General features: G+C 33.4%; 3 protein-coding genes and 1 pseudogene across 6 annotated transcripts; all 4 read right to left on the bottom strand.

The window, feature by feature from the left end:
• Nucleotides 1-1853: 1853 nt before the first annotated feature.
• On the bottom strand, nucleotides 1854-5678 carry LOC146902407 (cysteine-rich receptor-like protein kinase 19; annotated as a pseudogene). The gene is made up of 7 exons (XR_015023245.1): nucleotides 4856-5678; nucleotides 4250-4362; nucleotides 3951-4130; nucleotides 3340-3551; nucleotides 2945-3179; nucleotides 2716-2865; nucleotides 1854-2598 (listed from the first exon to the last, which is right to left on the bottom strand). The product of XR_015023245.1 is annotated as a cysteine-rich receptor-like protein kinase 19 (transcript).
• Nucleotides 5679-8022: 2344 nt separating this feature from the next.
• LOC146902408 (cysteine-rich receptor-like protein kinase 10) lies at nucleotides 8023-13501 on the bottom strand. 2 transcript variants are annotated; one of them, XM_085736139.1, is made up of 8 exons: nucleotides 12402-13501; nucleotides 11941-12051; nucleotides 11632-11819; nucleotides 10479-10689; nucleotides 10079-10316; nucleotides 9853-10003; nucleotides 9371-9684; nucleotides 8023-8871 (listed from the first exon to the last, which is right to left on the bottom strand). In XM_085736139.1, the coding sequence occupies exons 5-7, from the start codon at nucleotides 10165-10167 to the stop codon at nucleotides 9373-9375; spliced, it is 552 nt and encodes a 183-aa protein (XP_085592265.1). In that variant the 5' UTR covers nucleotides 10168-10316; nucleotides 10479-10689; nucleotides 11632-11819; nucleotides 11941-12051; nucleotides 12402-13501; the 3' UTR covers nucleotides 8023-8871; nucleotides 9371-9372. The 2 variants fall into 2 exon arrangements, with proteins under 2 accessions (XP_085592265.1, XP_085592266.1); XM_085736140.1 differs by lacking the exon at nucleotides 8023-8871 and having other exon boundaries at nucleotides 9017-9684; nucleotides 10479-10734; nucleotides 11581-11819; nucleotides 12402-13449.
• LOC146902409 (class V chitinase-like) lies at nucleotides 10360-13531 on the bottom strand. 2 transcript variants are annotated; one of them, XR_015023055.1, is made up of 4 exons: nucleotides 12402-13531; nucleotides 11941-12051; nucleotides 11531-11819; nucleotides 10360-10689 (listed from the first exon to the last, which is right to left on the bottom strand). XR_015023055.1 is itself a non-coding variant. In XM_085736141.1 (4 exons), exons 1-3 carry the CDS (start codon nucleotides 13489-13491, stop codon nucleotides 11656-11658), a joined length of 1365 nt encoding a protein of 454 aa, XP_085592267.1. In that variant the 5' UTR covers nucleotides 13492-13531; the 3' UTR covers nucleotides 10360-10689; nucleotides 11632-11655. The 2 variants fall into 2 exon arrangements, 1 of the variants encoding a protein (XP_085592267.1); XM_085736141.1 differs by having other exon boundaries at nucleotides 11632-11819.
• Nucleotides 13532-15916: 2385 nt separating this feature from the next.
• On the bottom strand, nucleotides 15917-18727 carry LOC146902410 (stem-specific protein TSJT1-like). The gene is made up of 5 exons (XM_085736142.1): nucleotides 18411-18727; nucleotides 16894-17134; nucleotides 16687-16807; nucleotides 16265-16374; nucleotides 15917-16090 (listed from the first exon to the last, which is right to left on the bottom strand). Exons 1-5 carry the CDS (start codon nucleotides 18614-18616, stop codon nucleotides 16055-16057), a joined length of 714 nt encoding a protein of 237 aa, XP_085592268.1. The 5' UTR covers nucleotides 18617-18727; the 3' UTR covers nucleotides 15917-16054.
• Between the last annotated feature and the right edge of the window lie 240 nt (nucleotides 18728-18967).

Genomic DNA, 18967 nt, shown 5'->3' on the forward strand with positions numbered 1-18967 from the left:
CTACACCATTTATTGCTTATGGCAACACTTTTTCATGCAACACTTGTAAAACGTTGCCTAAAACTAGTTTACGGCAACGTTTTACGCACGTAGCCTTTATGTTTCAGCAACACCAAAAAATCGTCCCCTAAAATCTTATTGGGGACAGCTTTCGGCTCGTAACAATAACATTCAATTGGCAATCAAGTTGAAATCGTCCCCTTAGATATTTTAGGGGACAGTTTTAGAGTGTTATTGTTTGCCACGGCATATCGAAGTGTGGTGTACTTTTGGATTTTGCGGATGTGGAAGCAAATTTGCAAGCTTCTTTGAATGGCATGCCATGAGAAATGCTCATGTGTAGTAGATTCTTAGCATTAAAAATGGTGTATTAATCACTTGTTTTTCATTCTCAAGAGGTACCTTGAAGAATTTGAGAATCTACGTGATAGCCATACCATAAGTTAAAAACAAATGGCTAAAATATGGTTTTAGTCCCCGCAAATATGCCTCGTTTTGGTTTTAAGTCCTGTAAAAAAAATTGTTTTTGGTCCACTGCAAAATTTTTTGTTTTTTAAAAAACAAAAAATTTTGCAGGACCTTTTAAAAAACAAAATATTTCGCGAGGACCAAAAACTACAAAATGGGTTCGGTCATCATGCGCCACGTATGCAAATCATCACAAAAATGGGTTCGGGGACTATTTTAAAAAACAAAAAAAAATTGCAAGGACCAAAAACAAATTTTTTTTTACAGGACTAAAACCAAAACGAGGCATATTTGCGGGGACTAAAACCATATTTTAGCCAAAACAAATCATGTAATTTTGCATTGGAGTAAAAAAGAGATGGGTCTTTTGCATTTGGAATTCTTTTGAAAGGCTTAAAAAAACATCTATTGTAAAAAAATGCACATTACACGCCTAGTTGGAATCAACATATAATCCCTTATTTTTTTCTTGCAAGGAGATTCTACCGGTACGATATAATATATATAGGTGGGCCGGGCCGGGAGTTGGTGTCGTACTCAAGTATTTTAGGTAGTTTAGGTAGCTTTGTAGGATTGGGGTCTTGTAAGAAAATTAGGCTAGGATTGTATTGGTTTGGCTAGCTGTTGTGTGGGCGGTACGGAACTCCCGCAACTATATTATCTATGCAAGAGGGACTATGGTTGTCGAGCTTTTGGTGGATCGGATGAAGTTCTCGTCCTGGCCTCCTGGGAGTAGTTCCTAGGAAAAAGTTTTGTTAGCCTCTCGCTCCTTATATGAGTGGGAGGCGCAACCTATCATGTCTTGGTTTTCGGTAGGGTGTGTTGGGGGTGGGTCCGGGGACTTCGGTGAGGTGGTGTGGAGCTCGGGTTGGTCTGGCCGGCTTTTCGGGATGGTTTTACCTTGTGTGAGCGGTTGGGGTGATTTCGGGGTTTGGTGATTGCTGTTGTTTTACTTTTTGTTTTTGCTCTTCCATCACTTTTATGGTGTCTTAGTTAGGCGTGTTTTAGCCCAAGCACCTCTGGTGCTATGGTTTATTTCCAGTGTTTCGTCTATCTATTGTACTCATCAAGATCTTGATCGAGTAACATAATTCGTTGGTTCCATTGGAGAACCGCGGGTGGTTCGCGCGAACCGATTCGCGGTACTTCCGCGTACCGGTTCGCCGGAATTCGCGTGAAAATTCGCGGCCGCAAGCGTCCGGAGTATCCGCGAGAAAATCTGGAAAAATAGATCTAGAAATAGGGAAGAGATAGTTTACGAAAGTCATGATGAAAAGGAGGAAATAGCGATTTTGTATGAGAAGAAGGCGGGCGAAGCTAGATCTTGAATCCGGAAAAAGAGGAGCCGGCTATTTGTTAGGAGGAAGAAGATGACTTACGATTTCGAAATTAGGTTTTTTCATTGGGCCTCTGGAGTCTAGACGGTAAATGGGCCTTTGTTTGGACTATTTGTATTAAAATATAATGAAGTTACAATTCCGAATCATACCCCCTTTCACAACAAATTATAATCTTACCCATAATAGTGTACCAATTAATACATTAGCGCGTACCGCAAGCCAAAATAGCGTACCGACTATGTATACCCCCCACGTACCCGATTCTTTGAAGGATGCGTACCACGTACCCGAACTCGTACCACGTACCGAAGCGAACCACGAATTATGTGACTATGATCTTGATCCTGTTTCCTTTCTTTTATATTGCCATTAAAAAAATAACATGTATTAAACCTAATTTTCTCTGTTTGATCTAAGAAGTGTTACACGACTTAAACTAGATATCACATTAAGTACTAAAATATGCTTATCGACACCATTATCTTGGCAACATTTGAGAAATTGTAACATCATTGATTGAATATAATTTGAACCGGAGTTAAATGTATCTCCCTTATCATCTTCATGTTTGTTCATTGAAAAGGCGAGGCATGTTGGGAGTACCAATTGGCGTACCTTCATTCTTGATTAGTGAATCAACTTCTAACATGGAAGGTCTATCTGCCGAGTTCTCTTGAACACACAAAAGAGCCACTTGCATGCATCTCATGATTTTACAAGCTGATGTTGTATCATCCAATGAAGGGTCAAAAAATTCCACACCTCTCCCTTCCATCCACGGCCCATATGCCTTACAAAATATATAGTATGAAAAAATATGTTAAACTAGTAAAAAAAACGAAGTGTGAAATTTTGTCACATGTCATTAGAAAGACTTTTCTTAAAAGAGAAGAGATAGATAGCTTACATATTCCAAAAGGTTCATATTTTCATGTGGGCCGTAATAACGTGAAGTCCTGTTTCCACTTATGATTTGCAAGAGAAGAACTCCAAAACTATAAACATCATACTTGGGTGAGTATATGCCTTTTCGACATACTCCGGAGGTACATACCCACTACAAAAGCCGTTACAAGTGATTAGAGACATTGAGGGAACAAACAACGATGATACATTATTGATTATGATTAACTTACTACGTTCCCACGATCTGCTTGTGTTTGCTTCAAGTTCATACTTTCCGAAAATTCTAGCCATACCAAAATCGATATCTTAGGATTCATCTCATGGTCTAACAAAACATTACTAGCTTTAATATCTCGGTGGATTATAGTAAAATTGGAGTACTCTTGGAGATAAAGAAGGCCTTGAGTAATCCCTCAATGATATTCACGCGTCTCCTCCAATCTAGAAGAATTGATTTCCTTGGATCTGCATTAGGTTCAATTCTCAACTATTATTAGTCACTAAAAATGAAATGTATATTACGGAATTATTGCTACTTGAAGATTAATTGAGCATAGTAGCAAATAAAAACTTAATTTCCTATTTTTTTAAAATAAACTTAATAGGGGAAAGTAATGTAACGAACCAATGAGAAAATGATCTAAGCTTTTATTTGGGATGTATTCATAGATCGAAGCTTCTCATTCCTTTTTGTGCGGTAACCCAAAAGTCTAACTAAATTAACATGCCGGAGTTTTGCTTTGTTAGTGCGATCTCATTTTTGAACTCTTCAAGTCCTTGTTTTGAGGTTTTTGAGAGTCGTTTGACGACTATTTCTACTCCATTACGTAATTTGCCACCGAAAAAACCAAAATCATAACATTGTCATCGAGAGAATTACTCTACTATACTTCCAACTTATGGCTCGGATGTAACATCGAAGTTGCATACTTGATATTTATGGTCCATTAACATTGTTTTCATCTGCATAAGATGTAGGTCGATTCATGCATCAAGATTAAAATATCATGTAGCTAATAGAGTTATGGGGCTATCGAGATTAAAATATCTCAACAATTTATTTAATGCATAGAAATTCACATAAAACAAACATAATTACTATCCTTACCGAGTTATCACGGTAATTCCTCTAAAAAAAAGTTACCACAATAATTGTCAATTTTGCTAATCTTCAATTTACATTTCACCGTTTTTATTTGCATGAAATTTTTCGAAACACGAGTTTCCAAATGTTACCTTGTACACTGCACCAAATCCACCCTCTCCAACCTTATTTTCTTTTGAGAAGTAACTTGTTGCAAGTTTTATTGTGAGATAATCAAATACTATCAAATCAGTAACCATTTCCATTGAGATCTTCTTCGAGTGCCGATAAATGTATCCTCAATCCGTACATCATTCTTGTAATAGTTATCACTTTGTTCTGCCAAACGGTGTCAGATAATTAAAAAGTGAAAATTGTGCACATTGTCAATATCTTTATTTATTATTCAATTTTCTCGCTCTAGGGTGAAAGTTAATTATATCTTCATTACCTTTGTGGTAGTAGCAAAAAAATACCATTCCCAAGAGAACGGTAGCGATCCAAAGCAAGAACTTAACAACTATCGGCAACCTTCGTTATGATGATCTTCATTTACTTCATGAGCTGAAGAAAATGATACAAATATTAATCTAGAATTAAACAATATATTGTTATAATGATGTGTCCACCTCAGCCAATTATTCTTTATATCTAGGTCGAAAACATGGTATTTAACTTAAAATACTCAAATTAACATCTAAAATTTGACTAGGGATCAAGGGTAGAGAAATGTCTTGTTTGTTCAAAAGTAAGAAGATACAAAGAAACATACAAATACCACAAAATGTTTGATCACGGAGTTCGGCCAATTGTACTTACCTCTCCGACCAATGCGGTGCGGTATTTTTCTATTAATCAAGTTTAGGGTGTACAGAGTACAACTCGGTATTTTAATACTACGGTCAATTTAAAATATTACACCGAACCTTACTTGTAAGTTGTAACTATGAGTCATAACCAAAATATCTTTAGCATTTCGAATCGATCAATTGTGTCATATTTTCGAGTCAAATATTTAGAATTGAAAAACAATTCAAAGAGTGTACAACAAATTTACCTGCCGTTGAAAGGACCCAATTGTCATCATTCCCAACTTGGAACACACTGTAACCAAGTAATCCATTTTTCTTTGCATAAGAAACCTTTTCTTTAATAACTTCCACATCATCAAAATTAACCCAAGTAGATGCAACAGTGAAATAATTCACCACAAATGTCTCGTTATAATATGAAACTACTCCATCACCAAAACTTCTAATGTAACTTTTTATAAACTTATAACCCATATCACCTTCCATTGTAATACCGGGACCGAATCTTGGTGATCCAACACCACCTTCGCCTGATTTGGCAAGTCTCCATGCATATCCATGATAAGGCAAACCAATTACAAGTTTGTTAGAAGAAAATCCTCTTTTCCTCCACTCTTTGATACCCGAATCGGTATTTTCCCAACCGAGATGAACCATACAAAGCCGCATGAAAATTGGTGACATTGTCCTTTTTAGGAAGATAGTAATCATATGCAACAAAATGAACCCAATCCAAATACTTTTGCATTGATTCAAAAGGGTAACTTAAGGAATCTGAAGCTTTAAGATAATAACCTGCCATCACCAAAACTAACTGCGGTTTTTTAGTGTTTCTTGCTTGAAGTTATCGCGATTCGCAATTCCTTCAATAGGGTTGCCAAATTTGCAAGTTCTTTACCCCGCTTTGGTAAGACTCCACAAAGGTCTATGCCTTGAAACCCATATTTTCTTCTTTGTTTGGATGGAAGAATCAATGAATGATTTTCTATGAGAAGATTGGTTTATCAATGAGTTAAAAAATGAAGAATTTTCTCCTCCGGTGTAGATTGATAAAAGAGTTGTAACGATTGATTATTAAATGGAAAAAAACTTTAAAAAATACCTTAAAATGCATAAAAAAAATTAGAAAATAAAGATAAAATGTAGGAATTACAAAAAAAAAAATTATAAAAATCGAATTTTTTAAAAAAAAATACCTTAAAATGCGAAAAAATACTAGAAAATAAAGATAAAATGTAGGAAATAAACCAGAATAAACAAAAAAAATTCCATTAAAAATACATGGAAAAACGGTATAAACGGAAAAAAAATCCCATTAAAAATACATGAAAAAAAACATAATGCACCCGTAAATATTTGGATGATCATTAGCCAAATATACGAGTGCAATAATACACCTAATAATTGATCATCCAAATATTAGCCATGTATTTTTAATGGAATTTTCCATGTATTTTTTTTTGGATTTTTTCGTTTATTGGTTTATTTCATACATTTTATCTTTATTTTCTAGTATTTTTTCTGCATTTTAAGGTATTTTTTAAAGTTTTTTCAATTTTTTAAAAAATTTATTTATTTTTTGTAATTCCTACATTTTATCTTTATTTTCTAGTATTTTTTAGAATTTTTTCTGCATTTTAAGGTATTTTTTAAAGTGTTTTTCGATTTTTTTAAAAAGTTGTTTATTTTTTGTAATTAAAAATTATTTAATTTAAATAATTAATTAGGTGGATAATAAGATAATGTGGTCGAGAGGGTAAAATTTCGAAAAACATTAAATTGGGGGGTAAAATTCTGAGTTTTAAAATAGGGGGTAAAATTTCGAAAAACATTAAATTGGAGAGGTAAAATTCCGAGTTTTGAAATAGGGGGTAAAATTCCGATTCGGTCAAAATAGGGGGCGAAATTGCACTTAAGCCTTAAAAATAAAATAAAAATATTAAAGAATAAAATTGTAGATTTTAACGTAAGATGGTATCATGATGTAATTCAAGGGGGAGGAGCGTGAAATATTTTTTAGACTTAATTGATCATCCAGGTTTCTTAACTTTTTTCTTCATTTTGGTCCCTTAACTATTAAATGTCTCAAACTTTCCTTTATATGTGTTCTCTCGATCAACTTAGTCCTATTTTGTTAATTTAACCACTTAAAAAGAAGATCGTAGGATAAAGAATGTCCATAAAATTTAACGATATGCCATCAACACCTAATTTATTTTACTCATCATCTTCGTAAAACCTTCGTCAATCTTCTTAAAAAAAAATCCAATTATTTTTTTCTTTCAAGAATTTATTATTTCAACTTCAACAAAAACCACGTAATTATACCTTTCAATTTAAAATTAACACTAGCACCGTCATCGTCATCTATCACACAATCAAACTCATCTTCATGGAGATTTATAACGAATGATCAACAAGATAATAACGAAATAGGTTAAGGAAAACCTACCTCCGCGGCTCAATCGACGGCGTCTTCTCCGTCCTCCAACACGCATCCTGTCCAGAAAACATCGCCTTCCACTTCGTCACAACCCCACACCGCCGCCGTCAAAGCTCCGTCGCATCATCATTTCAATTTTCAACTTTTCCTTACCTCAGCTTAACATCAACCCCTTCGATTCAAATCTCGTTCGCGGAAAGTTCACATACTCCATCCGCCACGCACTCGATAAACCACTCAACTACGCGCGTTTGTACCTCGCCGATCTAGTTCCGGCCACCGCTCAGCGAATCATTTACTTCGATTCCGATCCCATCATCGTTGATGACGTGGCAAAACTCTGGAGTATCGATTTAGGAGATCATGTCCTTTGATGAGGAAGATTGGAACACTGTTAGTATTATTGCTGAATGCTCCAACTCGAAATGGTTCGTCAATTTAACACCTATCATAATTCAATTCTATTATGTGTTCAAGAGATTGATGCGTTTTAAATTGATGACTATTCTTTTTCATGTTTAAGAGATTAGTGATGATATGTCATCTAATGTTCTTATATCATTTTGGATTTCAAAGTGCTTAAGGGATATGTATATAAAGGATTTGAATTGAATGGTATAAAATCACATGAGTTCGATCGGCTACTTAATCTTGAGGAATTTATAGTTTTGATTGTGTTTTAGATGATGGTGGTGGTGTTAATTTTAAATTGAAGGGTTTAATCATGTGGTTTTTGTTGAAGTTGAAATGATAAAAAATTTCAAGAAAAAAAAATTGGGTTTTTTTATGAAGATTGATGAATATTATATGAAGATGATGACAATGTGTAAAATAAATTAGGTGTTGATGACACCAAGGGGGTTAAAATTAACAAAATAGGACTAAATTGATTGACAGAACACACATAAATGACCAATTTGAGACATTTAATACATTTAATAGTTAAAAGACCAAAATGAAAAAATAAAATAAGAGTGAAAATTATTGTATATTTTAACATAAGACAAGAGAAAAGTGTAATTTAAATATTAATTTAAATATTTTTAAAGGAGGGAAGTGTAATTTAATTTACTCTATAATTTATAAATAACATGCAAGTTTTTTGGTTCTTCTTCAAATGATTTGTCTTCCTCAAATTTTCCTTTTGGAGAATTTATCTCCTCTTCAGCTGAGTCTTCCTTTTCTTCCACTTCTTTTCTTTCATCATAGGTTTCCTTCAATTCTTCCTCTTCTTTCTCAAGAGATTTGCTCTCTACTTTAGTGTGAAGTTTGTACTGTTCCAGCATTAGTTTCCTCAATTTGTTCCTGTTTGGGAGCATCAAAAACATCTCCATAAGAGTTTTGAGGAGTTTCCACTTCAATGAATCGATCAAGATCTTTATCAAATTGACCTTCAATGAGAGAAATGTTTAGAGGCTCATTTTGATCTTCAGTTTGATTCGCAATCATTTCTTCAAGTTGATTCACAACTTGATCAGCGGTCTCTTCTCGAGTCTGATCTTCTTTCTTTTCTTCAATCTGAGTTTCGATATGAGCATCAGATTTCACCAAGTTTTCTTTTCCTTGTGAGCTTCCTTCTTGAAAGAAGGGGTTTAAACATCCTTCTCTTTCCTGTTTGGTTTGTTCTCTTTCTCTCGTTGCTACGGCATATCAAGTGTGGTGGACTTTCGGATTTTGCAGATGTAGAAGCTTTGCAAGCTTCTTTGATAGGCATGCCATAAAAAATGCTCATGTGTAGTAGATTCTTAGCATTGAAAATGGTGTATTAATCACTTGATTTTTCATTCTGAAGAGGTACCTTGAAGAATTTGTGAATCTCTGTGATAGCCATACCAAAAGTTATTAAGAACAATCATGTACTTTTGCATTGGAGTAAAAAAAGACGGGTCTTTTGCATTTGGAATTCTTTTGAAAAGCCTAAACAAAATATCTATTGTTCAAAATACACATTACACGCCTAGTCTAAATTGTAACAAAAACAAAATTATGAGCTCCATCTAATAAAAGTTTTATTTACATTACAAGACTCACATTCATTATACAATAGGATTTCGAGAGCGAATTCTATTGTAAAATCTTTTAGAAACTATCTAGTAATGATTCGTGCAAGATTTATCGGATGTTAACGAGAAAATAAAGGCGTGAAATTCTGACCCGTGCCATTAGGCGGAATTTTTTTTTCTCAAAATAGATCGATTTTTAGCTCAATATAGAAATTCTGTTTTTAGTTTCTCAAAATTTTCCCTGGTTGATCTAAAAATTCTTACAAGGCCTAAACTAGATATAACATTAAGCACTAGAATGTCTTGCTCCATACCATTATCTTGGTACCATTTGAGAAATTGTAACATCATTGATTGAAGAAAATTTGAACCCGGAGTTAGATGTGTATCCCTTATCATCTTCGTGTTTTTTCATTGAAAAAGCAGGCACATTTGGAGTACCGACATAGGCACCTTCATTCTTGAGCAATGAATCAACTTCTAACATGAAAGGTCTGTCTGCTGAGTTCTCTTGAACACACAAAAGAGCTATCTGCATGCATCTCATGATTTTACAATGTGAGGTCGAATCATCCAATGAAGGGTCAAAAAACTCCATGCCTCTCCCTTCTATCCAGAGCTCATAAGCCTGAAAAATGAAATAGCAAATTGATTACATGTTTCAACATCAAGAAAATTAGTAAAGATCTTGTGCAAGATGCACAAATGTGGTAAAAGAATTACAGAAAACAGAAGTGTAAAATTCTGTCACGTGTCATTAGAAAAAGACTTTTCTTAAAACAGATAGATAACTTACGTATTCCAAAAGGTTCATATTTTCATGTGTGCCGTAATAATGTGAAGTCCTCTTTCCACTTATGATTTGCAAGAGAAGAACTCCAAAACTATAAACGTCATACTTGGGTGAGTATATGCCTTTTTCGACATACTCGGGAGGTACATACCCACTACAAAGGCCAATTCAAGTGATTAGAGACATCGAGGGAACAAAGATAACACATTACTGATTATGATTTACTTACTATGTTCCCACGATCCTGCTTGTGTTTGCTTCAAGTTCATACTTCCCGAAAATTCTAGCCATACCAAAATCTGATATCTTAGGATTCATATCATGGTCTAACAAAACATTACTAGCTTTAAGATCTCGGTGGATTATAGTAAAATTTGAGTACTCTTGGAGATAAAGAAGGCCTTGAGTAATTCCTTCAATGATATGCACACGCTTACACCAATCTAGAAGAATTGATTTCCTTGGATCTGCATTAAGTTCAATTCTGAGCCATTAGTCACTGTAATTCTATTATAGCTGAACAAATCAGTGCATTCTGCAATTATTGCTACTTTGAACATTAATTTTTTGTTCCACCATACTTTGAACATTAATTGAGCTTAGTAGCAAATAAAATATTAGTAACAGACCAAAGAGAAAATGATCTAAGCTTTTATTTGGGAGGTATTCATAGATCAGAAGCTTCTCATTCCTTTTTGTGCAGTAACCCAAAAGTCTAACTAAATTCACATGTTGTAGTCTTGCTGTAAGTCTGATCTCATTTTTGAACTCTTCGAGTCCTTGATTGGAGGTTTCTGATAGTCTTTTGACAGCTATTTCCTGTCCCTTCCGTAATTTTCCCTGACAAAAATTAAATCATAACATTGTCATCAGAGAATTACTCCACTGCACTCTCAATTTGTGGCATGGATGTAACAGAATAGCATATAATGTTTGATATTTATGGTCTACAAATATTTGGACTCTTTCCTTGCGCTGAGGTTAAAGTTGTTTACGATATGAATATTTAAATTTTGATAAGTTTTCATAGTTGAAGAGGAAATTCCTAGTAATCGACTAATCAATAGATATCAGCAAACATAACCTATTACCTACGGAGCAGTGATCACTGACGCATAGACACCGATAACAATTTTAAAAAATAGAAGTGTTAAATGCAACATGTTTCAGTGTCGTGTTGTGATCAACTGACGCATAGACACCGATAACAATTTAAAATAATAGAAGTGTTAAACGCAACATGTGTCGGTGTTGCGTTGAACTCAAAAGGTGCCTTCAATATTAAGTGTCGGTGTTACATATGGCATAACTAACAACTCTGTATCTACTGAAATTAAGATACTATAGTCTTGGGATTTAAGAGCAAGCAACCTCCTTCATTGAATGAGTGGCAAGAGGCTCTGACTATGAAAATTTATTAGGTATCAAATAAATAGTCGTTCTTTCATGCAAAATTTCATCTGGATCAATGGTAAGTGACTAGAAGATGCATGAGCTATAGTTCTGATTCATGCATCTGATATTAAAATTAATTAGTTTTTAATGTTCAGATTTTCTGGATATGATATACTGTGCTGGATATGATGTGGCTAATAGAGTTTTTGCTAACGAGATATTAAAATATGTCAACAATTTAGTGCCTAGAAATTCCTATAAAAGAATACATCATTACTATTCTTACCAGTTATCACAGAAATTGTGAACTTTTCTAATCTTCAATTTACATTTCACAGTTTCTATTTCATGAAATATTTCACCAACAGATGTATTTCCAAATGTTACCTTGTACACTGCACCAAATCCACCCTATCCAAGCTTATTTTCTTTTGAGAAGTTATCTGTTGCCACTTTAATTGTGAGATAATTAAATACTATTAAATCAGAACCATTTCCATTGAAATCTTCTTCAGCTGCTGATAAATATATCCTCATTTTGTATATCATTCTTGTAAATGCAGTGGTCATTGTTCCTAACAAAGGAGTTTGAGATAAATAAAAACTTAAATAGGGAAAAATTGTACACAACTCAATCTCTTTATTTATTATATATTAAGTTTATCACTCTAGGGTGAAGGTTAATCATATCCTTACCTTGGTGGTAGTAACAAAATATTACTCCCAGGATAATGGCAGCAGCCAGAATAGTAAGCAGCACAATTATCAGCAACCTTCTGTTATGATGATCTTCATATACTTCTTGAGCTGAAGAAAGTGATACAAATGTTAATCCATAATTACAACACCAATTTATTCATAAAGTGGTGTGTCTACCTCAACTAATTAGTCTTTATTAAAATGGTGTTTCAAAAACCTGGTATTTAACTTAAAATCTGACTAGGGAACAAGGGTAGAGAAGGGTCTTGTTAGAACAAGAACCCGGTTCAAAAGTAAGAACATACGAACAGCGCAGACAAATAACACACAATGTTTGATCACAGAGTTAGGCTAATTGTATCATAATTACGTCAATGAATTAAGTCATAATTACAAGTCAAATATTTTGAATTGAAAAACAAGCAAAGGGAACTGAAAGAGGGTAGAAAAAAATTTACCTGCCTTTGAAAGGACCCAATTGTCATCATTCCCAACTTGGAAAACATTGTAACCAAGTAATCCATTTTTCTTTGCATAAGAAACTTTTTCTTTAATAACTTCCACATCATCAAAATTGACCCAAGTAGTGGATGCAACGGTGAAATAATTCACCACAAAAGTATCATTATAACATGATACTACTCCATCACCAAAGCTTCTAATATAACTTTTTATCAACTTATAAGCCATTGAACCATCCATTGTAATAGCAGGACCAGAAGCTGGTATTCCAACACCACCTTCACCTTGTTTCACAAGTGTCCATGCAAATCCATGATAAGGCAAACCAATTGCAAGTTTGTTAGAAGAAAATCCCCTCTTTCTCCACTCTTTAATACCTGAATCAGTATTTTCCCAACCAGATGAACCAAACAAAGCGGCATGGAAACCCGTAAAATTGTCCTTTTTAGGAAGATAGTAATCATATGCAACAAAATGAACCCAATCCAAATTCTTCTGCATTGATTCAAAAGGGTAACTAAAGGAATCTGAAGCTTTAAGATAATAACCAGCCATCACCAAAATTAACTCTGGTTTTTTAGTGTTTCTTGCTTCAGAAGTTATCGCGATTCGCGATTCCTTCAAAAGGGTTGCCAAATTTGCAAGTTCTTTACCCTGCTTTGGTAAGACTCCACAAAGGTCTATGCCTTGAAACCCATATTTTCTTGCTGTTTGGATCGAAGAATCAATAAAAGATTTTCTATAAGAAGATTGGTTTATCAATGAGTTAAAAAATGAAGAGTTTTCTTTTGCAGTATATATTGATAAAAGAGTTGTAACAGATGGATTTTGAAGTTTTACTGTGTTAGTAAAGGTGGAGAATTTGTGTTCCTCAGAAGAGTTTATAAATATTTTGTAGTTTGTGGTGTCTATAAAAGCAAAAGCACATAAAAGGTGTGTGAAAAGATTGGATTTTATGTCTGAAGCTGAAATTTCATTGCCTGAATAGTAATAACCAGCTTTGATCCAAGAAGTTGTGTCTGCTGCAAATGAGTGAGATGTGACAAAGAGGAAGAGAAGAAAGATAGCAAAATGATTTGAAATCATTGTACTGTTTAAGGATGAGTTCTATTGTCTCAAGACTCTTAACCTTGTGATGTTAGACAAATGATTATGTATACGTGTTGCCAATATAGGCCCCATACCAAACAAGCAATGATTTTATATTTACATGTAAAATTTTGGAATTGACTTGTGATAAATGGACATGTATATTGATGTCAGCAATAAATAAACTTTAGCTATAGTTAGTTATTGCAACTCTCATTAGTGTGTTTGGTTTTAGAATTTCTGAGGTGTTGAAATTTTAGAAAATAATTTAAATTCTTTTGAGTAAATTTTTTTTTGTTTGGGTTGCAAACTTGGAGATTTTTCAAAATGAGTGGGTATTATGAAGTGTTTTGTAAAAAGAAAGCAAATGTGAATTTCACATTGAAATTTCTTTCATAGTCAATAAAATGGGAATCCTAATTTGATTTTTAGAATTCATTCAAAGAAGAGTGTTATGGATAATAATGTCTAGTAGAATGTTAGAAAAAGAGTGTTCATAATATTTTTCTTCATTCAAATTATGTAGTTGGTTCCTTAAAAAACGTGAAATCAAAAACGCCGCACAAAACAACGAACAACACTACGTCGTACTCGGACGATGAAATCACAAAAAAAACACAAGAAAAAACTTGATATATGTGGAAATCACTTAATTGAAACGAAAGAAATGGGAAAAAAGATGCAAGGGTGATTCTAGGTCAAAAAATTACATAAAACCATCCCTCCTCGATAAATGAAAGAGAAAGATAAACTTAAAGAGAAGTTGAAGTTTCACTTACTAAAAAATTAGGGTCGGCTTCTTCAAAGTAACAAAATAAATGAACTAAACCGAAATGCTGATTGCTCCCATATTAATTTTTAAAAATACTTTATAAGGAAGTACTCAAAAAAAAAAAAAATTGACAAAAAGGAACTACTCAAATTTTACTAGTATATGAAATTTGTTGAGGAAAATTTTCATACGTTTTTCCTTCTTAATTAAGATGTCTCCTACTCAATTTAGTATCTATTTTTCAAATTTGTAGGACCTGTTGAAACTTGAATGTACCATTTACTTTAAATGTTTCCTTGTGAAGTCAAGTAACACACACATCTAATATTAATCTTTTATTTATTCCTGATATTTTTAATATCTGTGAAGAAACTTAAAGTTACACGTAACATTAGATGTGTAGAGAATATGGTAGAAGATATATTTTTTTGGTCAAATCGATTTTTAACTTGAATTAGCTTAGCTTGGTAGGCACGAGTTGGCATGGAAAAATCTAAAACTTTGACTAATATATGACTTGTGTAGTGTATGTTGAAATGCCACCTCTTTCAACTTGTGTTTTTGGTAACGCCACCTTCAACTTCAAAATAAAATAATGAAAAAATTGAGTATTTAAAGTACTATTGTTTATCTGCTTCATTAACTTGTGATTAGAGAAGTGAGCGTAGAACTTGGATTGATCTTTCCATTGCCTATTCCGTTTGCTGTCCAAATAGCTGATACATTTAGTTTGGTGAGTGTTACAGTTACATAAATGGAGATGAAGTATTTTGAATATATCCTTTGCTCTCTTTGTTGAACCTAATAGGCAAAGGGATTCAAATCCAGCTTCTTGCAGATTTTGAGTTGAATCCTTAGCGATTGAACCAACATACGTTAGAATAGAGTAAAAACATTACTCACTTTCACAAGAATATATATGATATTATTATATGGGTCTCGCAATTTACGTGGAATCATTTTCAGAGTGAGTGTTTAAGTGAGATTGATGTTTTTAACATTTCTCTCATTCAAATTAATCGTATTCCGCTCTGGTATATACCTTCCAATTCTTCCATTAACTAGCAAGCATATGTTCAAAGATTGTCTAGTAAATATGTTTTTTTAATTTTTATAAGCATACCACTCAAATTGGGGCAGTGCTTAAATTCGGAGATTCAACTAGAGAAGTTTCTTTTTTTGCTTGCATTTGCAGTCCTATTTTTAAATAGTACCGTATTTATTATATTTTAGTTCTAGTTCTGAAAATCCAATAGTTTTGGGATGCATTGCATTGTCTACTTTGCAAGAAAACTTGTTTTTGTAAAACCCGAACGTTTACAACATGTTCGTTTGTTTGTTTGTAAAACAAAGTTTATCCTTAGATAACTTCGGTTGAAGATTTATGATTGTTCCAACTTACAAGTCACATTTCCAAATTATTGTCCATTTTGAGGTATTTCTGAAACACTTGGACTGTTCTTTGTAAATGACGTCTAAGTGTGTGTTTTTTTCATAAATTACCCTTGTGTTGTTTACTATCTTATGTTCGATTCCCAAATAATGAGACTTTTTGGTGTACCAAACCAACGAACCAATGCTAAAGGCACCCAACAATCACATATGTTTGCTTATTTGCGAAACTCAATAGAGAATAAATAATAAGGACAATAGAGAGAACCACATTCAGAATTATTATTAGATTGAAAAAATACAAATGTACATGGATAGAAATAGTAAATTATAGATCTAAATAACAAGGTTACACTTCTACCACTTTGCTTCACTCATCATCAAGCCATTTAATTACTACTCTCTGGCTGCAAGAACTGTTGCCCCTTCAACCTGAAGATCAGTAACTTAATATTTAGAAGTCAAGTTCATTAAGAGAGAGCAACATTAACCACAAATTAATTAAGTACGATCAGTATACATGTATCACTGAGATTATTTGTTACCAAAGGGAAATTTAATTATAATAATCTTGGTCACATTTTATTTATGTTCTCATTGTGTTACCTTGAAGGTTGCACCCCAGAAATCCTCTTCATTAGCAGGCACTGCAGTAATTTTATTCTTAGGGTTCTCATAGCACATCAATCCTCCAACAGCAGTTGAATAGAAACATCCTGTCCAATTACAGATCAAAAGTGTCAACAATGAGAAAGAACTTAGAATATCCTTGTACCAGTTACTAAACTTGTATGAATCCAAACCTTTCTCAAACACCATCCAAGTTAGACACAATTGGTTGGTGCATGTGTGCAAGTGTTATAAAACGCGGAGTACCAAATTCGATTCAGATAAACGCAGAGTGTTATAATTTTCATGTCAAACATGAGTCCAGTTTTGAGCTGGACAAATTCTTATCGAATAAAGTCGAGCTGAAGCAAGTGTTAACTCAATCGGACTAATTTCCATGATAGAAGAAATCATTGTACCTTGAGGGAAAGAAGCAAGTGACTTGCCACAAGCACCTTTAAGCAATTCAGCATCATCAGCAAATGCTACATATCCATCAGCAGTTATTCCCCAAAATAGTGGTACCTTACCAAATTGATCCTGTCAAAAAAATAATACATTAAGCAAAATGAGAAACGAAAGTTAAACAAGAAACCTTTAAAACATGGTTTAGGATTAGTGCTTACAGAGGCCACAAAAAGGGTAGAAGTGGATTTGTCAAAAAGTATGAAAGCAAAAGTGCCACTGAGATGACCAACAACGTGATTGGGAGGGTAAGGTGCTCTGTCACGTAAAGCTTTGTAGGCCTCAATCACCAAAACAACTTCATTAGCTGACTTGGCTAGTCCATATTGTTGCCTTAATCTCCCTAAATTGTCTAGAGCTCCCTCAAACATGCAGAATATCTCATCTTTTACACCAAACATTCTGCCATTTTCCATTCAATATTTAGAACTTAAATAATAATATAAGATGATAAAGAAACTACTAAAAATAGGGTGCTGTCTAAAAAGGATACAGTGAGAAAAAAAAAAAAAAAGAACATTTACTATTAATTCTACAAATTCAGTTTTTTTGACAAAAATGTATAAATTCTATCTTTAGAAAGTAAAAATGACTCAAAAAAAAATTAAAAGTTGATGTTGTTTAAAATAAAAACTGTGTTAATTCTTAGGAAGTAAAATAAAAATTAAATGTGCTCAACTTAGTTTTGATTATTTTTAAATTATATAACTAAAAAAATTTATTGAGCCAAAACAAAGTAAAAGTTTATTGAAAATGTAGAAATAAAGTTTACCTACCAAATTTACAATCCAACCAAAAAAATTGAATAAACCTATCCAACCAATTGAGAAACTATTGCATGATCACAAAATTTGGATACAACCACATAAGTGTGAAAAAAATACAGAAAAAAAATTAAAATTAAATAATATTTATTTTATTTATTTTTTTTGGTCGGGTAGCTTAGTGGCTTTTTTTTTTTGGTCGGGTAGCCTAGTGGTAGAATTCACGCTTATAAGGTGAATAAGTGGGGTGTCGGGGGTTCGAACCGACCCCGGCAATATAATAATGCGTTATCTCTGCGATTGATTTATCATCACTTAATGACAAATAATATTTATTTAAATCCCCTCAAAAAAAAATATTTATTTTTAAATAATTAAATAATATATATGTTTATGATTCGTACAAATATTGCATCAAAAGTTTGTCACATGCAAGTATTTCCCCCAACCGACTCAAGTCCTATCCAGTAATAAGTTTGGAATTTATAGTTTCTCTCTCTTTTTTTCTTACAAGAATTTCTCTCATCTTATAATTAAAACTGATTGTTTGATTTGTTTTATCTCTGTAAGTTTAGCTCAATCAACAGAAAAAAATGTATTGTAGCTAGGGGTTGAGTTTGAATCAAACACCTTACTTTTTCACTTTTGAAAAAGATGAAGATGAATTTCTAGGTGCTAAACTTTATTGGAGAAGTATTATCTTTTGGTATGTAAAATTGGCCACATAAGCCAGATTCTTAACAGGATCTGAAATCATGACAACCTAAGAAACAAACACAACTTCTAGATATACAATACAGGTAGCATTTATGAACTTATATACATACCCTTTCTTTTTTTTGTCAATTAAAAAAAGTAAGTTAAGTAATCAACAAGCATTGATATTGACGTCGTTTAGGTGAGTGTTTAATTACCTGGGTTGTAACGACGACTCGTTCTGATGGGTATAGGCAAACCGGACTTGATCTCCAACTTCCACCGACACTGTTGAACCACCGTTGCTTTCAGAGAAACGCTTCAACAGTGCCGTCGCAGTCGTCTTAGGTGACGGCGTTCGGCTGCCAGCGGCAACGAGCTCATCTGGCGGGGACACGACGGAGCTGCTGAACACACCCAACATGTTTAGTTATTATTTGCTCAAAATTTAGCTCTTTCTCTTTCTTTTGTTATGGCAAAAACAGAGCAACAAGAATGAAAATACAGAATAATATATGTATGAAAGAAATGAAGTAGGCTATGAAGTAGGGGTTTTGTTTTATTATATAGTGGGAGGAACGAGGGCAGTTAAGTCATTTTATCATCATCATAATAATTGAGATTTTGGAGAATCTAATACTCCCCATCCGGAATATTTGGCCGTTTCTGAAAAAAAGTGTTCCAAAATAATTGAGTTATTTCAATTTTCAATACAACTTTCATCATTCCCAATACAATGTAACACTAAATAATACTACTTTTATCATTCCCAATA

Source organism: Medicago sativa, chromosome 8, assembly GCF_051527215.1.
Source record: "Medicago sativa cultivar Bolivia chromosome 8, Bolivia_mono, whole genome shotgun sequence".
Lineage (NCBI taxonomy): Eukaryota > Viridiplantae > Streptophyta > Magnoliopsida > Fabales > Fabaceae > Medicago > Medicago sativa.